The sequence below is a fragment of the Hyaena hyaena genome, unplaced genomic scaffold (assembly GCF_003009895.1).
Source record: "Hyaena hyaena isolate Hyena2069 unplaced genomic scaffold, ASM300989v1 scaffold_86, whole genome shotgun sequence".
Classification (NCBI taxonomy): Eukaryota; Metazoa; Chordata; class Mammalia; order Carnivora; family Hyaenidae; genus Hyaena; species Hyaena hyaena.
The window spans coordinates 3,176,441-3,193,023 of record NW_024080721.1 but is presented as its reverse complement, the minus strand read 5'-3'; the positions used below and the strand labels follow the sequence as shown (position 1 = coordinate 3,193,023).

At 41.1% G+C, this 16,583-nt stretch overlaps 1 protein-coding gene across 2 annotated transcripts in view; it reads right to left on the bottom strand.

Annotated features, from left to right (window-relative positions):
- Positions 1-9,983: 9,983 nt before the first annotated feature.
- Positions 9,984-16,583, bottom strand: part of SLC16A14 (solute carrier family 16 member 14) — a 32,178-nt gene continuing 25,578 nt past the window's right edge. Inside the window, exons 5-6 of one of the 2 annotated variants that reach the window (XM_039234604.1) lie at positions 12,464-12,528; positions 9,984-10,449 (exon numbers count right to left, since the gene is read on the bottom strand). In XM_039234604.1, coding sequence (XP_039090535.1) covers positions 10,435-10,449; positions 12,464-12,528 — 80 coding nt within the window. In that variant the 3' untranslated portion in view covers positions 9,984-10,434. Of the gene's footprint in view, positions 12,529-16,583 lie in introns of both variants that reach the window. The other variant, XM_039234603.1, reaches the window with a different exon arrangement.

Here is a 16,583-nt window from a genome sequence, read left to right as displayed (position 1 = left end):
GAGCAGGGGAGGGTCAGAGAGAGAGGGAGTCACAGACTGAAACAGGCTCCAGGCTCTGAGCTGGCAATCAGCACAGAGCCCGACGCGGGGCTCGAACCCACGAACCGCGAGATCATGACCTAAGCGAAAGTCGGAAGCTTAACCGACTAAGCCACCCAGGCGCCCCTGCTGCATCATTTTTAGTGTATAGAAATGCATTGGATTTCTGTACATTGATTTTTTTTTTTATCCTGCAGCTTTATTGAATTCTTTTATTAGTTCTAGTAGTTTCTTCATGTAGTCTTAAGGGTTTTCTATCTATAATATCATGTCATTTGCAAATAATGAAAGTTTTACTTCTTCCTTACCAATTGGTATGCCTTTTATTTCTTTTTGTTGTCCGATTGCTGCAGCTAGGACTTCCAGTATTGTGTTGAATAAAAGTGGTGAGAGTGGACATCCTTGTCTTATTGCTGAGTTTAGGGGAAAAGGTCTTAGTTTTTCCCCATTGAGTGTGATGTTAGCTGTGGGTTTTTCGTGTAAGGCCTTTATTATGTTGAGGTATGTTCCCTTTAAACCTACTTTGTTGCGGTTTTTTATCATGAATTGCTATTGTATTTAAATGCTTTTTCTGCATCTATTGAAATGATCATATGGTTTTTATCCTTTGTCTTGTTGGTGTATCACATTGATTGATCTGTGAATGTCAAACCAGTCTTGCATCCTGGGAGTAAATCCCACCTGATTGTGGTGAATGATTGTTTTTAACATATTGTTGGATTTGGTTTGCCAATATTTTGTTAAGGATTTTTCCACCTATGTTCTTTTTTAAGTTTTATTTATTTGTTTTTGAGAGAGAGAGAGAGAGAGAGTGAGAGAGAGCAGGAGCGGGGTAGAGAGAAAGAGGGAAAAAGAGAATCCCAAGCAGTCTCCATGCAGAGCCTGATGTGGGGCTCCCTCTCACGAACCATGAGATCATGACCTGAGCCAAAATCAAGAGTGAAACGCTTAACTAACTGAGCCACCCAGGCGCCCTCCATCTATGTTCTTGATGAATTACATTATTGCCCATTTTTTCTATAAATAAGTATCTTAAGCTCATTTAATAATAAGTGCTGGGAGCTGCACCGGCCTCTCTGGATGGCAGTCACAGCAAGGAAATGGCAGTGTTTGCACAGCTCCTGCCACGAGAAATGAAAACTGGTATCTCCTGCTACTACTGGCTCATGTTGTGCTGGTATTGACCAGGCCTCACGATATTCCTTATCAGACCAATATTCTGAACACAGATACCTCATTAGGAAAAGCATATTCCTGCTTTTACAAGAGAGATTTTAGATGAAAGCTCTATGGATGATTGTCAAAAGGCTCTTCCTAAGGGCCTTGCAGATCCAAGACTTAGGGGGTTAAGAACACAAGAATTACAACTGAGCCTGACCCCGAGACAAAGAGCCTAATTTAGAGTTAAGGTACAGATAAGGGCAGAACTTAAGCTAATACTTACACCTTCTCCTAATTGGTGATGTACCCCAGTCCCTTCCCCAAGGCCTACTTTCTGCAAACACCCTCCCTTACAGGTGGCTGGGATGAGGACAGATAAGAGTAGCTAAAGCATTACCCACAAACAAAAGGCTGACACATTTAGGGCCTCCATGGTGTTCACACATTCAGCATCAAATAGGTTTCCACAAACAACTTATTAACCAACTCAGAAACATTCATTTGAGAGCCAGACAGAATGACTCTTAGCCCATCTATACACTTAACCTATGACCTAACCTAAGCATTATTAACTTAGAACAAATATGTATCCTGTCGTTTACTAAGAATACCCTGCTAAATCTTTGGTTATAAGATTTACTTAACCTCACTATAATTGGAATAGTTCTGCAAGAATATTTCTGTAAAACCTGCTTCTGTACACTTTCCAAAGCATCTTATCACAAAGAGTTATCCATTGTTAAAATTCCTTTTTCTGACGTCATGTTATCATTTAACCTATAAATAAAGACACCAAAACCGACAGGACAGAGATGCCTGCCTGGTGATCAGAAAGAAGCACGGGGCTCTCTCACTCTCTCTCTCGCCGACACCGTCCATCCTTCAGGGACCCCTGGACCTGCTGGAGCCGGCTCGGCCTCCAGCAAATAAGGAGTAAATTATTTTTCAAAATCCTCACACCATCTTCAGGAAAATTAAGTAAAGGATTGAGTGGAATGTTGAATATGGATCGCTGGGACCTTCTAGACTCAGTCTCCTCTTCTTCCTGACACTTCCTCCACTTGGGAACCAGTCCCTCCCAAGGACTCTTAACTTTTTCCAACTTCACTTGACAAAAGAAGGGGCTCCCCCGTGCCAATCTGAGACCCTCAACCCCACCCTCCCTGCTTGTCATTATTGGAGGTCAATATAGTTCATCTGTGGCAACTTCAATGCTTCTCCAGTGATGTCTACCCTCCGCACGACTCAGTTCTCCTTTCCTAGGTCACAAACGCGGCTGCTTCTCAGCCTTTGTGATTCAACAGCAGCATTCTCACCCCTCGCTGTGTGTGGACATTTTGCCTTTGGAGGCCTCGGGTCCACATAAGCCACGCTCCAACATGGCCACCATGGCCGGTTGTTCTGAAGCCTTCACATCCGAGACTTCTGGGGGTGAGGCCAGGCTCCCCTTTGAGGGAAGTCTCCTTTCCTGCTGTTTGTTCCAAGCATTTGTGACTCTGCTCTCTGCTGTCCCCTGGGCCTCCTCAGACCCGTCTCTTCCTGTTCATCTAGTGACCCTTTACTGACTGTCTTGGGCTGCCTACCCTCTCTGGACTCTGACCAGTGAGACCCTCAGTGACACCTGACTGCTCTTCCCTGTCACCTTCAGTGTCTGCTGGGCTGGAAGACTACTTCCTCTTCCCTGCGGCAGACGGCGGAGCATCGCTGGAGAGCATCCCGAGGTGCGCCATCTTGCTGCACCACAGACACTGACCCGGCTCACCGGCTTCCCGCCATTGCTTTAACAGCCCATTTATTGTCTCATCTATTTCCTCGCCTCCTCAAAGTGGCTCCTCAAACCTTGCCTCCCACTTTGCAGAAATGATCAGTGTAAACCTCACAGCTTTTTTCTCTCCTGCTTTAAACCCCCCGGTCCCTGGTCCTGCGCCTTTCTTCGTTCCACCTTCAGAGGCAGGTTGTCACCTTATTTCCAGTGCTCACCCCTTCCTGTCGGCAGGGACCCTGGTTCTTCCCCCGTCTTTGTTCTCTTGTCCCTCCAGGCTCTCCTCTTCACAGATTCCCACCTCTTTCCTTTCCTTACATGTCCCTGGCTTTCCTTGAGAGAAGCTTCACTTCATCCTACTGTCCTTCGTAGTGCCATCCTGTTTCCTTGGCGGCCACCGAACTTCTTCCACTGTTCATCCACACCCCCTCCCCCCCTTGTCCTCTGCTCTTCCTGCATTTCCGTGGGCAGAGAAGCCACTCCCTTAGCTGCTCCCCTGGTTAATTCATTTCCAAACACTGTTTAGTTATTAGTTACTCTGCACCAGGCACTGGACTCAGCCCTGGGGAGGCTTGTCTAAACAGAACATAGCCTACCCTCCAGCAAGTTCACGGTCAGTAAGCGTTCGGCATTTTTTTCTCCTTTAATATCCAAGGTTCTTCACTAGCTGGCTTTACTTCCTAACCTTTGCTTCCACCTTGGAAGGATTCTTCTAGTCCCGCCCCTAAACGTCCTGCACACGTGCCTCTACTTACCTCCAGGTTCGTTTTCCAGGCTGTTCCAAGCCAGTGCGGTGTGATGCGGCACGAGAGAGAGCCTGCTGGTGGTCAAGCTCACCACCACCAAACACAGCTCATCAAGAGGGCTTTCACCAGGTGCTTCTCAGACTTCTGCTTTGTTGGGGACGCTGTGCCAAGGGCTTGGGAATGGCTTGAAGAAGACAGACTAGGGCCCCTGTCCTCATGGTGCTTGCTTGGTGATGGCAGTGGAGGAGGGTAGGAGGGAGATACTTTGAAACCCCTTCCTTGGAGATTCTGATATGCTCCCCTGGGTGGGTGTGTGTATGGGGAGGGGGTAGTTCTCTGTTCCATCCTATTCTTTCTTCTACTAGGACCCTTGAGATACACTGTCTGACCGTCAACTTCGCCTCCCACGTTGCAGAGGTTGGGCTTAACAGTATGAACTTGACAACTTCTTTTCTTAGCGTGTCTGTCAAGGTCATGTACAACCCTCACCTGGTTTCTTAGCCTGGGGTCACAGCCCTAATCCTGATAACTTCAGATGCCTGTTGAACCTGAACTCCTCCTGGGCTTTCCCGGGTCTGTGGTTTTGATCACACTGGTCCCCCTCCTTGCCCCTGTCATAGTGCCAGCCCCCTAACTTAATCATACCTGGCCTTCGAGGCCACTTCAACTTCCAGTGACCCGTCCTTCAGATTCCTCTAAGTGCGGTTCTCTAAGTGCAGTGCTGGGACCCTCGGGGCGGGGGAGGGGGGTCCCTGCTACCCTTCTGGCAGTCTGGGAGATCACCTATATTTTCAAAATGATCTTAAGACATTATTTGCCTTTTCCACTCATTCTTTCACAAGTGAACAGTGGAATTTTTCAGAGGCTACATAACCTGTCATGATGTTGGTGCTCTGATGGCTAGTGGAATGTACGCTTGTTGATTTTTGTGTTTTCTAGAATCTTCTTAGGCAGTAGATTTAGAATATAAATCAGTTCAGTTCAGAGGCTACTTCAGTTTGTTCTTAGGACTTCTACTGTGCTTTTGCTAGCTGTCTTTGTGGTACCTACTGTAATTTGGGTAACCTCATTATCATCGAATAAATCATTTTGATATCCTAAAGTTTGCCTATGTGGAAACACAGCAAGAGGTAGGTAAGCTTTGTTGCCTCATTTTACAATGTAATTTAAAAATATTCTTGCAAAGGGTTTATAAGTTTTAAACTTTTATAAAACTCATGATTTTAGAATTTAATAGTATTTTATTCTAAGATTTTTAAATTTATTTATACTTTTATTACATTCAAGGATGGATCATTAGCTTTAAAAAAAGGGAGATTAGAAAGCTTGCTTTCTTAGCTCACAGCTGCACCATCTAAACCTAAAGATGCTGAAAAAGATGAAACTGAAATTTACTAAAAAAAGTGTAAATATGAAACAAACTATTTCTCAAGATTTATCCTTTTCCTTGGCTTTATGATGTTAAAATTTCACCTTTTCGGTGCCTCTTACAGTTGCAGCACCATTTTGAGAATAATAACGTAGAGTTTAAAGAAAAGCGAACTGAATATTTTAAATGTAGATGTGATGAGTTCATTAAAAGCCAAAAATTGATCATTATAGCCTTTCAGACACGAAACGCAAAAGCCATTGAAGTACCGCGCGGGGAAGTGACTGTGCTGAGCCGCCTGGAGACAGGCCCAGACGCCCCGCGCAGCTGACGCTGCTGAATGCCTTCTGGATGGAGAGTCAGCAAAAGGAATCACAGCAGTGCCACTTTCTAATGATACAGTAGCTTGTCAAATTAAGGATTTAGCTGCAGATATGAAGGCTGAGTTAGTATCCTCTCTGCAGAATTGTACTTTTGTCTTACACATGGACAAATGAATAGAAGTGGCTGGACTCACCACTTTGCTTGTATTCATCCAGTAGCAGTACCAACAAATCCAACATCTTTTCTTTGCTTTTCTTTTGTCTTTTCTTTTCTTTTCTCTTATTTTATTTTAATTTTATTTTATTTTAGAGAAAGAGAACAGAGAGCACGGGAGAGGGGCAGAGGTATACAGAGAGAAGAACCCCAAGCAGAATCCACGCTCAGCATGGAGCCCAACGTGGGGCTTGATCCCATGACTCTGGGATCAGGACCTGAGCCAAAATTAAGAATCGAACACTCAACCAACTGAGCCACCCAGGAGCCCGCTAGATGTTCTTTATATGAATTCTTTTTTTTTTTATGTTTGTTTATTTTTGAGAGAGAGTGAGACAGAATGCAAGTGGGGGAAGGGCAGAGAGAGAAGGAGGCAGGCTCCAGGCTCCGAGCTGTCAGCATAGAGCCTAAGGTGAGGCTCGAATCCACAAGCCGTGAGATCGTGACCCTGAGCCAAAGTCAGACACTCAGCCAACTGAGCCACCCAGGTGCCCCATCTTTTATGTGAATTCTTGGAAACAAACTCAGATGGTGCTAAAACATTCAAAATATTGAACAACTTTATGCACTCTCATGGCTGATCCCAGAGCAGCTGTGTTGATGTTTGCACTGACTGTCCAAAGCAATGGTGGGTCAGTGGCCGGTACCTTAGCACAAGTCAGAGGAGTGACACCGGAATGTACTGGAAGTCACTATATTTTCCACCGCCATGTACTTGCAGTCAAACAATGGGCAGATTCACCTAAGGATATCTTGGATGAAGTAGTAAAAATTATTACCTTTCATTTATTAAGTGTTTAACCTGAGTCCACATCTTTTTATATCCCGTGTAACAAAATGGGAAGGTATGCACAAAGAACAGCTGCTGGAAATCAATGTCCAGTGGTTGTCTTGGGAGAAAGCACGTCTGTAACTAAGCTGTGAGCTGAACTTACTGCCTTTTCCATGAAATACAGTGTTTATATCTGGCAGACACATTATTGAAAGTGAGGCTGTCACTTCAAGGAAAATAAGTGCAGTATTTGTTGCCAATGATAATATTTAAGCTTTCAAAAGGAAATTAGAATTCTGGATAATTTATATCAACCTCCATGAGCTTGTCCACTTGCCAATTGAGATAGAATTTACATACCATAAAATCTACCCTTTTAAAGTGTATAATTCAGTGGTTTTTATATATTCACAAAATTATGCAACAATTATCTAGTTCCAGAACATTTTCATCATGCCGAAAAGATACCCTATTAGCACTCGGGGCGCCTGGGTGGCTTAGTCGGGTAAGTGTCCGACTTTCGCTCAGGTCATGATCTCGCGGTTCGTGGGTTTGAGCCCCGCGTCGGGCTCTGCGCTGACTGCCAGCTCAGAGCCTGGAGCCTGTTTCAGTCTGTGACTCCCTCTCTCTCTGACCCTCCCCTGCTCACGCTGTCTCTCTCTCTCTCTCTCCTAGAAATAAATAAAACATTAAAAAAAAAAAAAAAAGATATCCTATTAACACTGTCCGGTGGTACTCACTCCGCACACTCCTTTCCTCCCAGCCTCTGGCAACCATTAACATGTCTTCTGTCTTTACAGATTTTGCCTATTCTGGATATTTCATTTAAATGGAATTATACAATGATCGTGTGATTTTTAATTTTTTTTTTAACTTTTATTTATTTTTGAGAGACAGAGAGAAACAGAACATGAATGGGGGAGGAGCAGAGAGAAAGGGAGACACAGAATCTGAAGCAGGCTCCAGGCTCTGAGCTGTCAGCACAGAGCCTGATGTGGGGCTCGAACCCACAGACTGTAAGATCATGACCTGAGCTGAAGCCAGATGCTTAACCGACTGAGCCACCCAGGCGCCCCGATTTTTAAACATATTGTATGAAATATAAAAACATTTGGAAGATCTATCTATAAGACTCAGGTGGACCAATATTTTCCAAATGCCTAAGGCATTATGTTACAAAATCCTAATTGGGTAAAAGATCCATCCAAAATGCAAGGCAGATCAATGGCTTCTAATGTAAAGATTGTACAAGAAGTTCATTGCTACCATGTCAGAGTCCACATTGCAACTAACCTTTAAGAAATACCACTTGTTGAGTTAGGGCATGGTATCAAAAAGAATCTATAATTATCTGAAGAGACTATTAAAATACTCCTCCCCTTCCCAACTACATAGTGGCAGAAGGCTGAACTTTCTTCATGTATGTCAATGAAAACCACGTATCACAACAGACCAAATGCAGAAGCAAATATGAGAATCCAGCTATCTTCTATGAAGCCCGGTATTAATGAAATTTACAAAAATGGAAAACAATGCCACTATTATTTTTTATGTTTAGAGAGAGTGTGAGTGGAGAAGGGACAGAGAGAGGGGGGACAGAGAATCCAAAGCAGGCTCTGCACTGACATCAGCAAGCCTGATGTAGGGCTCCAACACATAAATTGGGAGATCATGACTTGAGCTGAAGTCAGAGGCTCAACCAACTAAGCCACCCAAGTGCCCCTACAATGCCACTATTCCTACTGAAAAATTTTAGAGGGAAAATATGATTATTTTCCATAAAAATGTTATTTATATTAACATAGTAGGCTTCTTATCATTATTCCAAAATGAAGTAATACAGGCATATTTTTAAAAATGTCTCACTTTTGATTTCTAGCATGGTAAAAATTAATAAGGTATACCAACCTCTCAAAGGACCTTTCAGTGTTGATTTGTTTTTAGGAGTGCCAGGGGGACCTGAGACCCAAGAGTTTGAGGACCATTGTAGTCTGTATCTTTCACTTGACCAAGTAGATATACTTAATTTTATTGAACCTCTCTGTATCTTTTATATTACCAGTTACAGTTTCATTTAAACAGGTCATGAATCCAATTTGCCTCAGCTTTGTGATAACACTGGGCCATTGTGTGCTTTGCAACAGCAGCTTACCCATACACGCAGGCTACTCGAATGCAGAGGCTTTACATCACCTGTCTTGTTCTTATAGAAGCCCAGTTTACATTTGTTAATGGAAAAGAACCATGGAAACAGAAAGATTTAGTAGAATTAAAATATTATACAGTATGAGTGCTCCAAAGACAGTAATTGACCAGAATGTTGTATAAAAGGAAATAATAATCAATGCGAGAGTCAGGACAAGTATATGAAACTGATTAGAATGTTTTGATCTTAAATACTGTGAAAGGGAGTCTCCAACTTCAGCATGCTTAAGAATCAACTGGTAAGCTTATCTAAAAGGAAGGTTTGGGGCACCTGGGTGACTCGGTTGGTTAAGCATCTGACTTAGGCTCAGGTCATGATCTCACAGTTGTAGAGTTTGAGACCTGCACTGGGCTCTTCGCTGACAGCATGGAGCCTACTTGGGATTCTCTTTGTACCTCTAATGCTCTCTCTCTCTCTCTCTCTCAAAATAAATAAATAAAATAAATAAAAGGCAGGTTTATTGGCTTTATCCCACAAGATTCCAATTTATTAGATTTTAAGGAAACCTAGGAATCTGCATTTAAAATAATTTTGAGGGGTGCATGCGTAGCTCAGTTGGTTGAGCACCTGACTCTTTATTTGGCCTCAGGTCATGATCCCAGACTCATGGGGTTGAGTGTGAAGCCTGCTTAAGATTCTTTCTCTCTCTCCCTCTGCACCTCTCCCTATGCTCTCTTTCTCTCCCACGCTCTCTAAAATAATAAATGAATGAGTGAATGAATGAATGAATAAAAATAATTTTGGATACAAGTTTTAAATTGAGAAAGCATTATGTTCATAAGGAGCAAAGTCATACCTACACCAGTTCCGAAACTTCCCTCCCCAGAGCTGACCACTGTTAGTGTCTTCTGACATTTCCTTCCAGAAATGTTCTATGTATACATATACAAGCCATATGAATAACCTTTATTTGGTATTAATAAAAACATAGTTGGGAGCACATTAAACACATGTTTTCTTGCCCTTTTCTGTTAGCAATACATGTTGGATTAAGGTTTTCTAATATTATAGACGGGTCTTTTTTTTTAAAAAAAGAAATAGCTGCATAAATACCACGCTTTATTTTACAGTTCCTTATTGATGGACATTCACATTGTTTCTAGTCTTTTATATAACAAACAACAAATCAAAGATCTTTGTTCATTTTTAGGAAAAAAATTTAGAAATGCAATTGCTGGATTAAAAGGTATGTACATTTCAGATTTAACAGCTGGGCTTGGTGTTTCTAATGACCACCCTACCTACTTCTCTCCAGGAGGCTCTATGACCACATCTAGACAAAAATTGTTCCAGGGGAAAGATCCAAGCAGATAATCATCAGTTACCTTTTCGGACTCTCCCCCGCTAAAGCCAAGACAATAGAGATTTTATACAAAAACACAATGACCATCTTTAAAGAGGACAAAATTTATTTCATCATATGTAAATAAAAGTCACTTGGATACGTGGAGGGAACACTATAGAGCACATGGTGTAAATATAAAATTAACCATTTGTAATATTGTCAAAGAACTGTAAATAATAACAGAGTTTAAACAGGAAGTATTAATATGTTTGCTGTAATTCTTCATAGTATTCCTTTTGATTCTGTTGTCAACACGAACACCGCAAGCAGGTTTTAGTGTTGTAAAATGGGAACTTCTGGTTTGATAGAAATCGCCATTCCATAAATGCAGAAAGTCAACAGACACCTATATAAACTGCACCTTAGCAGGTCTAACTTGGGTGTAACGAGCGCCGGGTAACTGGATAAAAGGTTCATGTTCATGAGCACAGCCAGCAGTGCGAGCAACAAAATGCATGGGCTATAGCACCATTCAAAACACTTAACACCGCCTCTTGTTAATTTGGTGTCGTCTGAAAATGCAAGTAATGGAAGTCTTGTAGTCGGTTTTAAAAAACACACGTTTTCCCCCCTCAACCTAATTATCTGATATTACAGTAAATATGTAGAGAGAGATAGAGCATTGCCTCAGGATTTAAGAACACCTTTATCAAAATAGACAGCTGGATTCTTAAATAGCAGCCCAAGCTATAATGATAACAAATAGGTCGTTGTGTTGAACCAAATGGAGTGTGACATGCAATTTATTATCTATAACAATTCACAGGCGATTCTTGAGTTATTAGAGGTAATCTTGAGTGTGTATACTAACCATGCTTTTGTTTCTCCTTTCCATTAGCTGCCTTTTATTATTACTGTTATTTTGGTGATCACTTTGATCACACAACTCCTCCCACTAGACATTAGAGCAGGAAATAATGAGACAAAACAAAAAGGAAACTTGTCCCTGTAATCTCTTGTCAACAGCTCTGAAGTGTTTGGCGGAGGAAAAACCTGAAACTATTGGCTAAAACGAAGCTTGGGGTAATATTCTGTGATTCCAATGGCTAGTACTATCCCTGCCTCTAATTACCAAGGATAACTGAGAATGCTCTGTGCTCACTTTAGATAAACTTGACCCAAGGCATTGGGCAATGCTATTACAAGGCTGTTGCGTGTGTGGGGAGCAAATTGTGAGTAGAAATTTAAATGGTTCTAAAATATGTGTAAACAACTAGGGCAGCCAGAAATTTCAAAATCTGGGAAGAACATTCTGCAGTCTGAAAACTGTTTTGGCTTAGAAAAATAAACATCTCAGATAAAGGAAGAGCATTATTTGATGTCATGGACCACAGTTATCTCGTGTATGAAATCAGTCAAGAGAAGGATTTTTAAAACCATGTTGATCTCAGGCAAATGAACTGTCTCCTTAACCAGAGACTTTGGAGAAGGGCTACCGGTTAGTGCTACTCCATTGTCAGGGGCACAGACGTCTAGACTAAGGGAATTCCGTTTATTGCCCTCGCATTTCATAGTCTCACATTTTGGATTAGTAACACACTTTACAAATGATTTCACTGCCAACTTTACATATCAGCCAGCAATTACTTCTCTGCTTTATTTACCGGGTGGGAGAAATTCAGAAAAAAATTTTTTATAAACCCCAGATCATGCTCAAAAACGAAGAGGCCAATGACATGAATAAAAGTGCTTGAATCATAGCCCTTGATTCAATGTTTGTGTGACAAATACGACCTCGCTAAGGAAATCATTATTATTTATCTACGTTTTGTCCTAAGGTTCAGTTTACAACTAGATAATATTGAATTAGGGTTGATGGAAGATGCTTTTCTTAGAGGAAGATTTATAAATTCTACTCCCCAGCTGCAGGATTCTTTCATAAAAATATAAATTGTGTTTCTTGAATTGTACTAAACGTATTACCTTTGAAATTACAGCCTGCCTTTATTTTCCACTAGTAGATCAACAGATCCCTGTAATAAGTTCTGAAACCTAGTTATAGTTTTGTGCTTGAAATCCATTCCTCTGTAAGCTTTCCAAAAGCATTTAGTTAATTTATTTTCCCCTTACAAAGAGTAGTTGAGTCGAAAAGATTTTCCCCGTGTTTGTTTCAAATGCTGTATCTAAAACCTTAGTCCCAGGGGATGATGAGAGAGAATAGTTTCTGTAAGGGCATTTCTATCGACTATATAATAGGCTGTCTTTGAGGGACATTGCCTTCTCTAAAACATACTCAGGCTTTAATACCTACCAGCATCACTTGTCCCCAAACGGAAAGGCAGTGCTGCTTTCGAACGAAGTCATGACCATGGCATTTACAAATGACAGAGCCAATTACCATACAAAGCACTTCCTCACAATGTCACAGGCTCCTCACCGCAACCATGTGAGGTAGGCGTGAGTACCACAAAGAAATCTTACGGGAAACATAACAGGACACTAAACGTGTGTGTCATCCATGTATTTTTTTCTGGATTGTTCGATAATTTGAATACACGGTTGAATGAGTAAAAAGAGTATTCCTACCATGTAGAGTAAGCCACATATATAGAAGGAAAAATCATATTTTTCTGTGATGTCATAGATCCAACCTGCAAGACAAAAAGGAATATATTCAGCGTAACATAGCTGATAAAAGTCACGAACACAATTACTGCTTCTGTATAAGTAAATTTCTATAAAAATTTACTTATAGGTCATGTAATGCCCCAAACATTTCATTTAGTCATTCTTCAAAAGTTTTTTTTTAATGTTTATTTATTTTTGAGATAAAGAGAGACAGAGCGTGGGCAAGGAAGAGACTGAGAGAGAGGGAGACACAGAATCTGAAGCAGGCTCCAGGCTCTGAGCTGTAGCACAGAGCCCAATGTGCAGCTTGAACCCACAAGCCATGAAATCATGGTCCGAGCAGAAATTGGATGCTTAACCGAGTGAGTCACCCAGGTGCCCTTCATTTAGCCATTTTTAAGCCCAGGCTGCGTAAGCCAGAGCTCTCAGTGCTTGGGAGGTGACTCGCAGCTCTCAGGGTCTCTCAGGCTGGCCCAAAGCTAGCAGTCGACAAGTGAACCCAATGATTTTCTTTTTCTTCACAAATACAACCACAAATCTTTTCTCAAACCTTCAAAACCCTTCTGAAGAAGTTTCTAGTGTATATCAAAAGAGGCTGAGAAAAAGACATTTGAACTTTCATTTACTATGAAATGTTTGAGAGTAAACATCTATTCTAGAAAGAATACAATTTTCCATGTTTTATGAAATTCACATTAACAGCTATAAAACTTTAATAATTATATACATAAAGAACTTGAAATTGTCAAGGAGATAGACTTCAGTGCTGACTAAACTATCAGTTTTTAAAAAATCATACTTTAATATTATAATCTAAAGCTTTCATATACTCATCTTACTAGGCACTCTGTAAAATACTATTATATTTCATGGACTCTAAGACACCATGAATTTCATGATGCATCATTATCTTATGTAGCAATAAGAAAAAAATATCCTTGTCAGGTGAAATATGATTCAATGTCTTAGGGTTCTGTAAAATGCATTCCAATTCAGAGATGTTAAAATGTGAAGAAAAAAAAAGTCTCAGAAACTAGGAAATACAATTACACTCCAGTGATTAAGTCTAAGAATCAGTCACATGCCATAGTACCCACGTAGCCAAGCCATGCAAGCTAAGAGGATTAAATCAACCACAAGAATTTCATTTACAGTAAAAATGTAAATTTCAAACATTCACTTTTTTTCAGAAGCCCAAGTACATTAATTAGCAAAGACATAAGGAAAAGAGAAGTGATTTAATGACGAAAGGTAGTATTCGTGACCACTTTTCAAAAATATCTTTTCAAAACCAACTGGCAAATGAATGCATAAATGCAACTAAACCTTCTCCCACCCGCAAATAGCTACACGAAAGCAACTGCTAAATGTGTTGACCAGTACTTCTGACTTCCCGGCTCTTGTCTGTTTCTCTTCACCTATTTTCTCTTGCATAATTAATGCGCCTGGGTGAGTAAAGGTAGTCACAAGGAAAAACAGACACTTGACTTCCTGAACCGTTGATATATTTTAACCACTCAAAAGCGGTGGGCTCGGGATACACTTTAGATGTTAACCAGCTCTTTTGAGTTTGTTATTTGATATAAACATACAAAAGAAGAAAATGTAGTTTAGTAAAATGTCTCAGTTTTTCTTAATCTCTGATTTGAGACAAGGGAAGATTGAACACCAGAGGCAGATGTGGCTTCAGAACGGAATCAGAAGGGGCTCTGACACAGATGAACGAGACCGCACCCAACTTGGCTCTGTGTTCCCACTGAACACCTGTGCGCCACTGTGAACTATGCAGTGAAGGGTCGGCTTGCAGATAACGCAGTGCTCTGTCTCCACAAACAGACTATGTGACAGGACTATCTATAAGCTACAGTAATAAGCTACTGATTATTATAAAAACAATCAGTAAATACAAATGAGCTTCTTATACTCCACTCATCCCCTATGAATGGTGACCGTGTCATTTCAATTGTTAAATCTGTGCTTTTCATATGATCAAGGGACAGAGTAGAAAGAATAACCAACAGTTTACAACTGGAATGAGCTGACCTACCCCCTGCTGCTGCAAATGGATCTCAGAAATAAGACAACATCTTAACTGATTGGAAAATTTATTTGTATGTAGTTCCTTTACTTTTTTGTTTGAAGTGGTTGAAATAAGTTCCCAGGGCTCTGTGATGTGCGCCCTACCTACTTCTCTTCTCTGTAGCCCCAAGCTTAACCATGGGCAAGTCACACACAATTTTTTGTAGTTTCTTATTTATTTACTTCTTTATTGAGAGAGAGAGAGAGAGAGAGAGCATGCACATGCATGCAAACAGAAGAGGGGCAGATGGAGAGGGAGAATCCCAAGCAGGCTTCACACTATCAGTGCAGAGCCCAGTTCAGGGCTCAAACTCACGAACTGTAAGATCGCGGCCTGAGCTGAAATCAAGAATCAGACACTTAATCCGCTGAGCCACCCAGGAGCCCCAAACTTTAAGGATTTATTTTTAAATGACTCTGGCTCCTGCCGTTTCTCTTTGGTGCCTACTTTTAACATTTCTGCCTCTGAATTTAATCCATTCCTGCATCAGATGCAAAGCAGGTCAGAAGAGACAGGACTTTACCATGTGCTTTGATCCTCTGCACACAGGGACATAACTCTTCAGAGAAACGATGTTTCTGACAAGCTGACCACCTCATTCGTCCTTCAGCCCACCTCATCCGCCCTATAGATACGATCTCAGTTCCTTGGGTTTGGAGGCTGGCATCCTTGGCAACCCCGATTCAACCATCAATTCAAATCAGCAGCTTCCAAGTAAAGCCTGGTTCCCTATGAAATTGCATTCACGTTTCATTGGAGTCTGTCAAATGAGGAATGACAGATGTTTTCTTATTTATTAAATAGGTGTTCCCAGCTTTTGATGAAAAACATTGCAAACTGTTATACTTCAGGCAAATAGAAGAAGTATGTATGTATAGATTCTTAATCAAATCTGGTGGCCAAGTTTTGCTATATTTTACATTGGAAACATCTAGAAAAGTATCTACTATTATTACATTTTTAAAAGAGATGAAGTGAATGCCCAACAATATTAGAAATGAATTAGACCAAGAAGTTCATGTTGCTAAATGACAGGGCTGCAATGTCTGTTCAATATCTTATTGTATATTCTTCTCCTAAATGGAACTGTGTAACTGTCTAACATGCTACCAAATGGTCCCAGATTTTTTAATGTCAGTAGAAACCACTTTGGAAAATGGAAAACACATTCATTTCTGAACCCATTAAAAGAGAAAAAGGTAATGTGAACAATCATTTTCCCTGTAGCAAACCCCGCTAAGTAATCATTTCCAGCCCACCTTGAATTTCTAGCAAGATTTTAATGGGGCAATTTGGTCAGTCATATTGCCAGTCACTTCTGAACTACGATACACAAAAGACTGGGCTTGCATCTGATTGTGATGTTGGCTCCTTGGCCTGGAAAGTCAATGAACTAAACACAGTGCAGTTAGCCACTGATGTTATTGAGCATCCTTAGTGCGTGAGTTTGGTGCAAGATGGAGAAACAAACAAAAAGAAGGAAAATCCCCTTTGGCTGGTGGCCTGGAGACACACAGCAGAATACTGATTTTATAGCCCCTATGGCAGCCTTCGGCACCCATTCATAGATCGTTATTAACCATTAATACAGTGGTTTCTACCATCGCATTCAGCTACAGAAGCCACTTCTAGGAAGGAACCTTGAAGCAGGCAGAGATAACATCTGATGACTTGAGGGTTGGGTGTAACTCCCTGCTTCGGGTTCTAATTCCTTTCTCTTCCACTCAAAAAAGTGCCCTAGAATGCAAATCAGTGAGAAGGACGTGACCACGCAAATGGAAAACCATGCTGGCCAACTTGGGTGCTTTAGTTAACATTGATCATGAATTGCTCGTGCCACACTTCACAGCTGTGTTGTGATGTTGCTATTGGAATCCGGTGGATCCGTATAAAAATAACCCCAGACTGACCATTAGAGCAGAAAGTACGCCTGGATCATGAAAAGAACCATCAACAACAGATTCCATTTCCAAATACAGTATGTCTGAAGAACTTTCA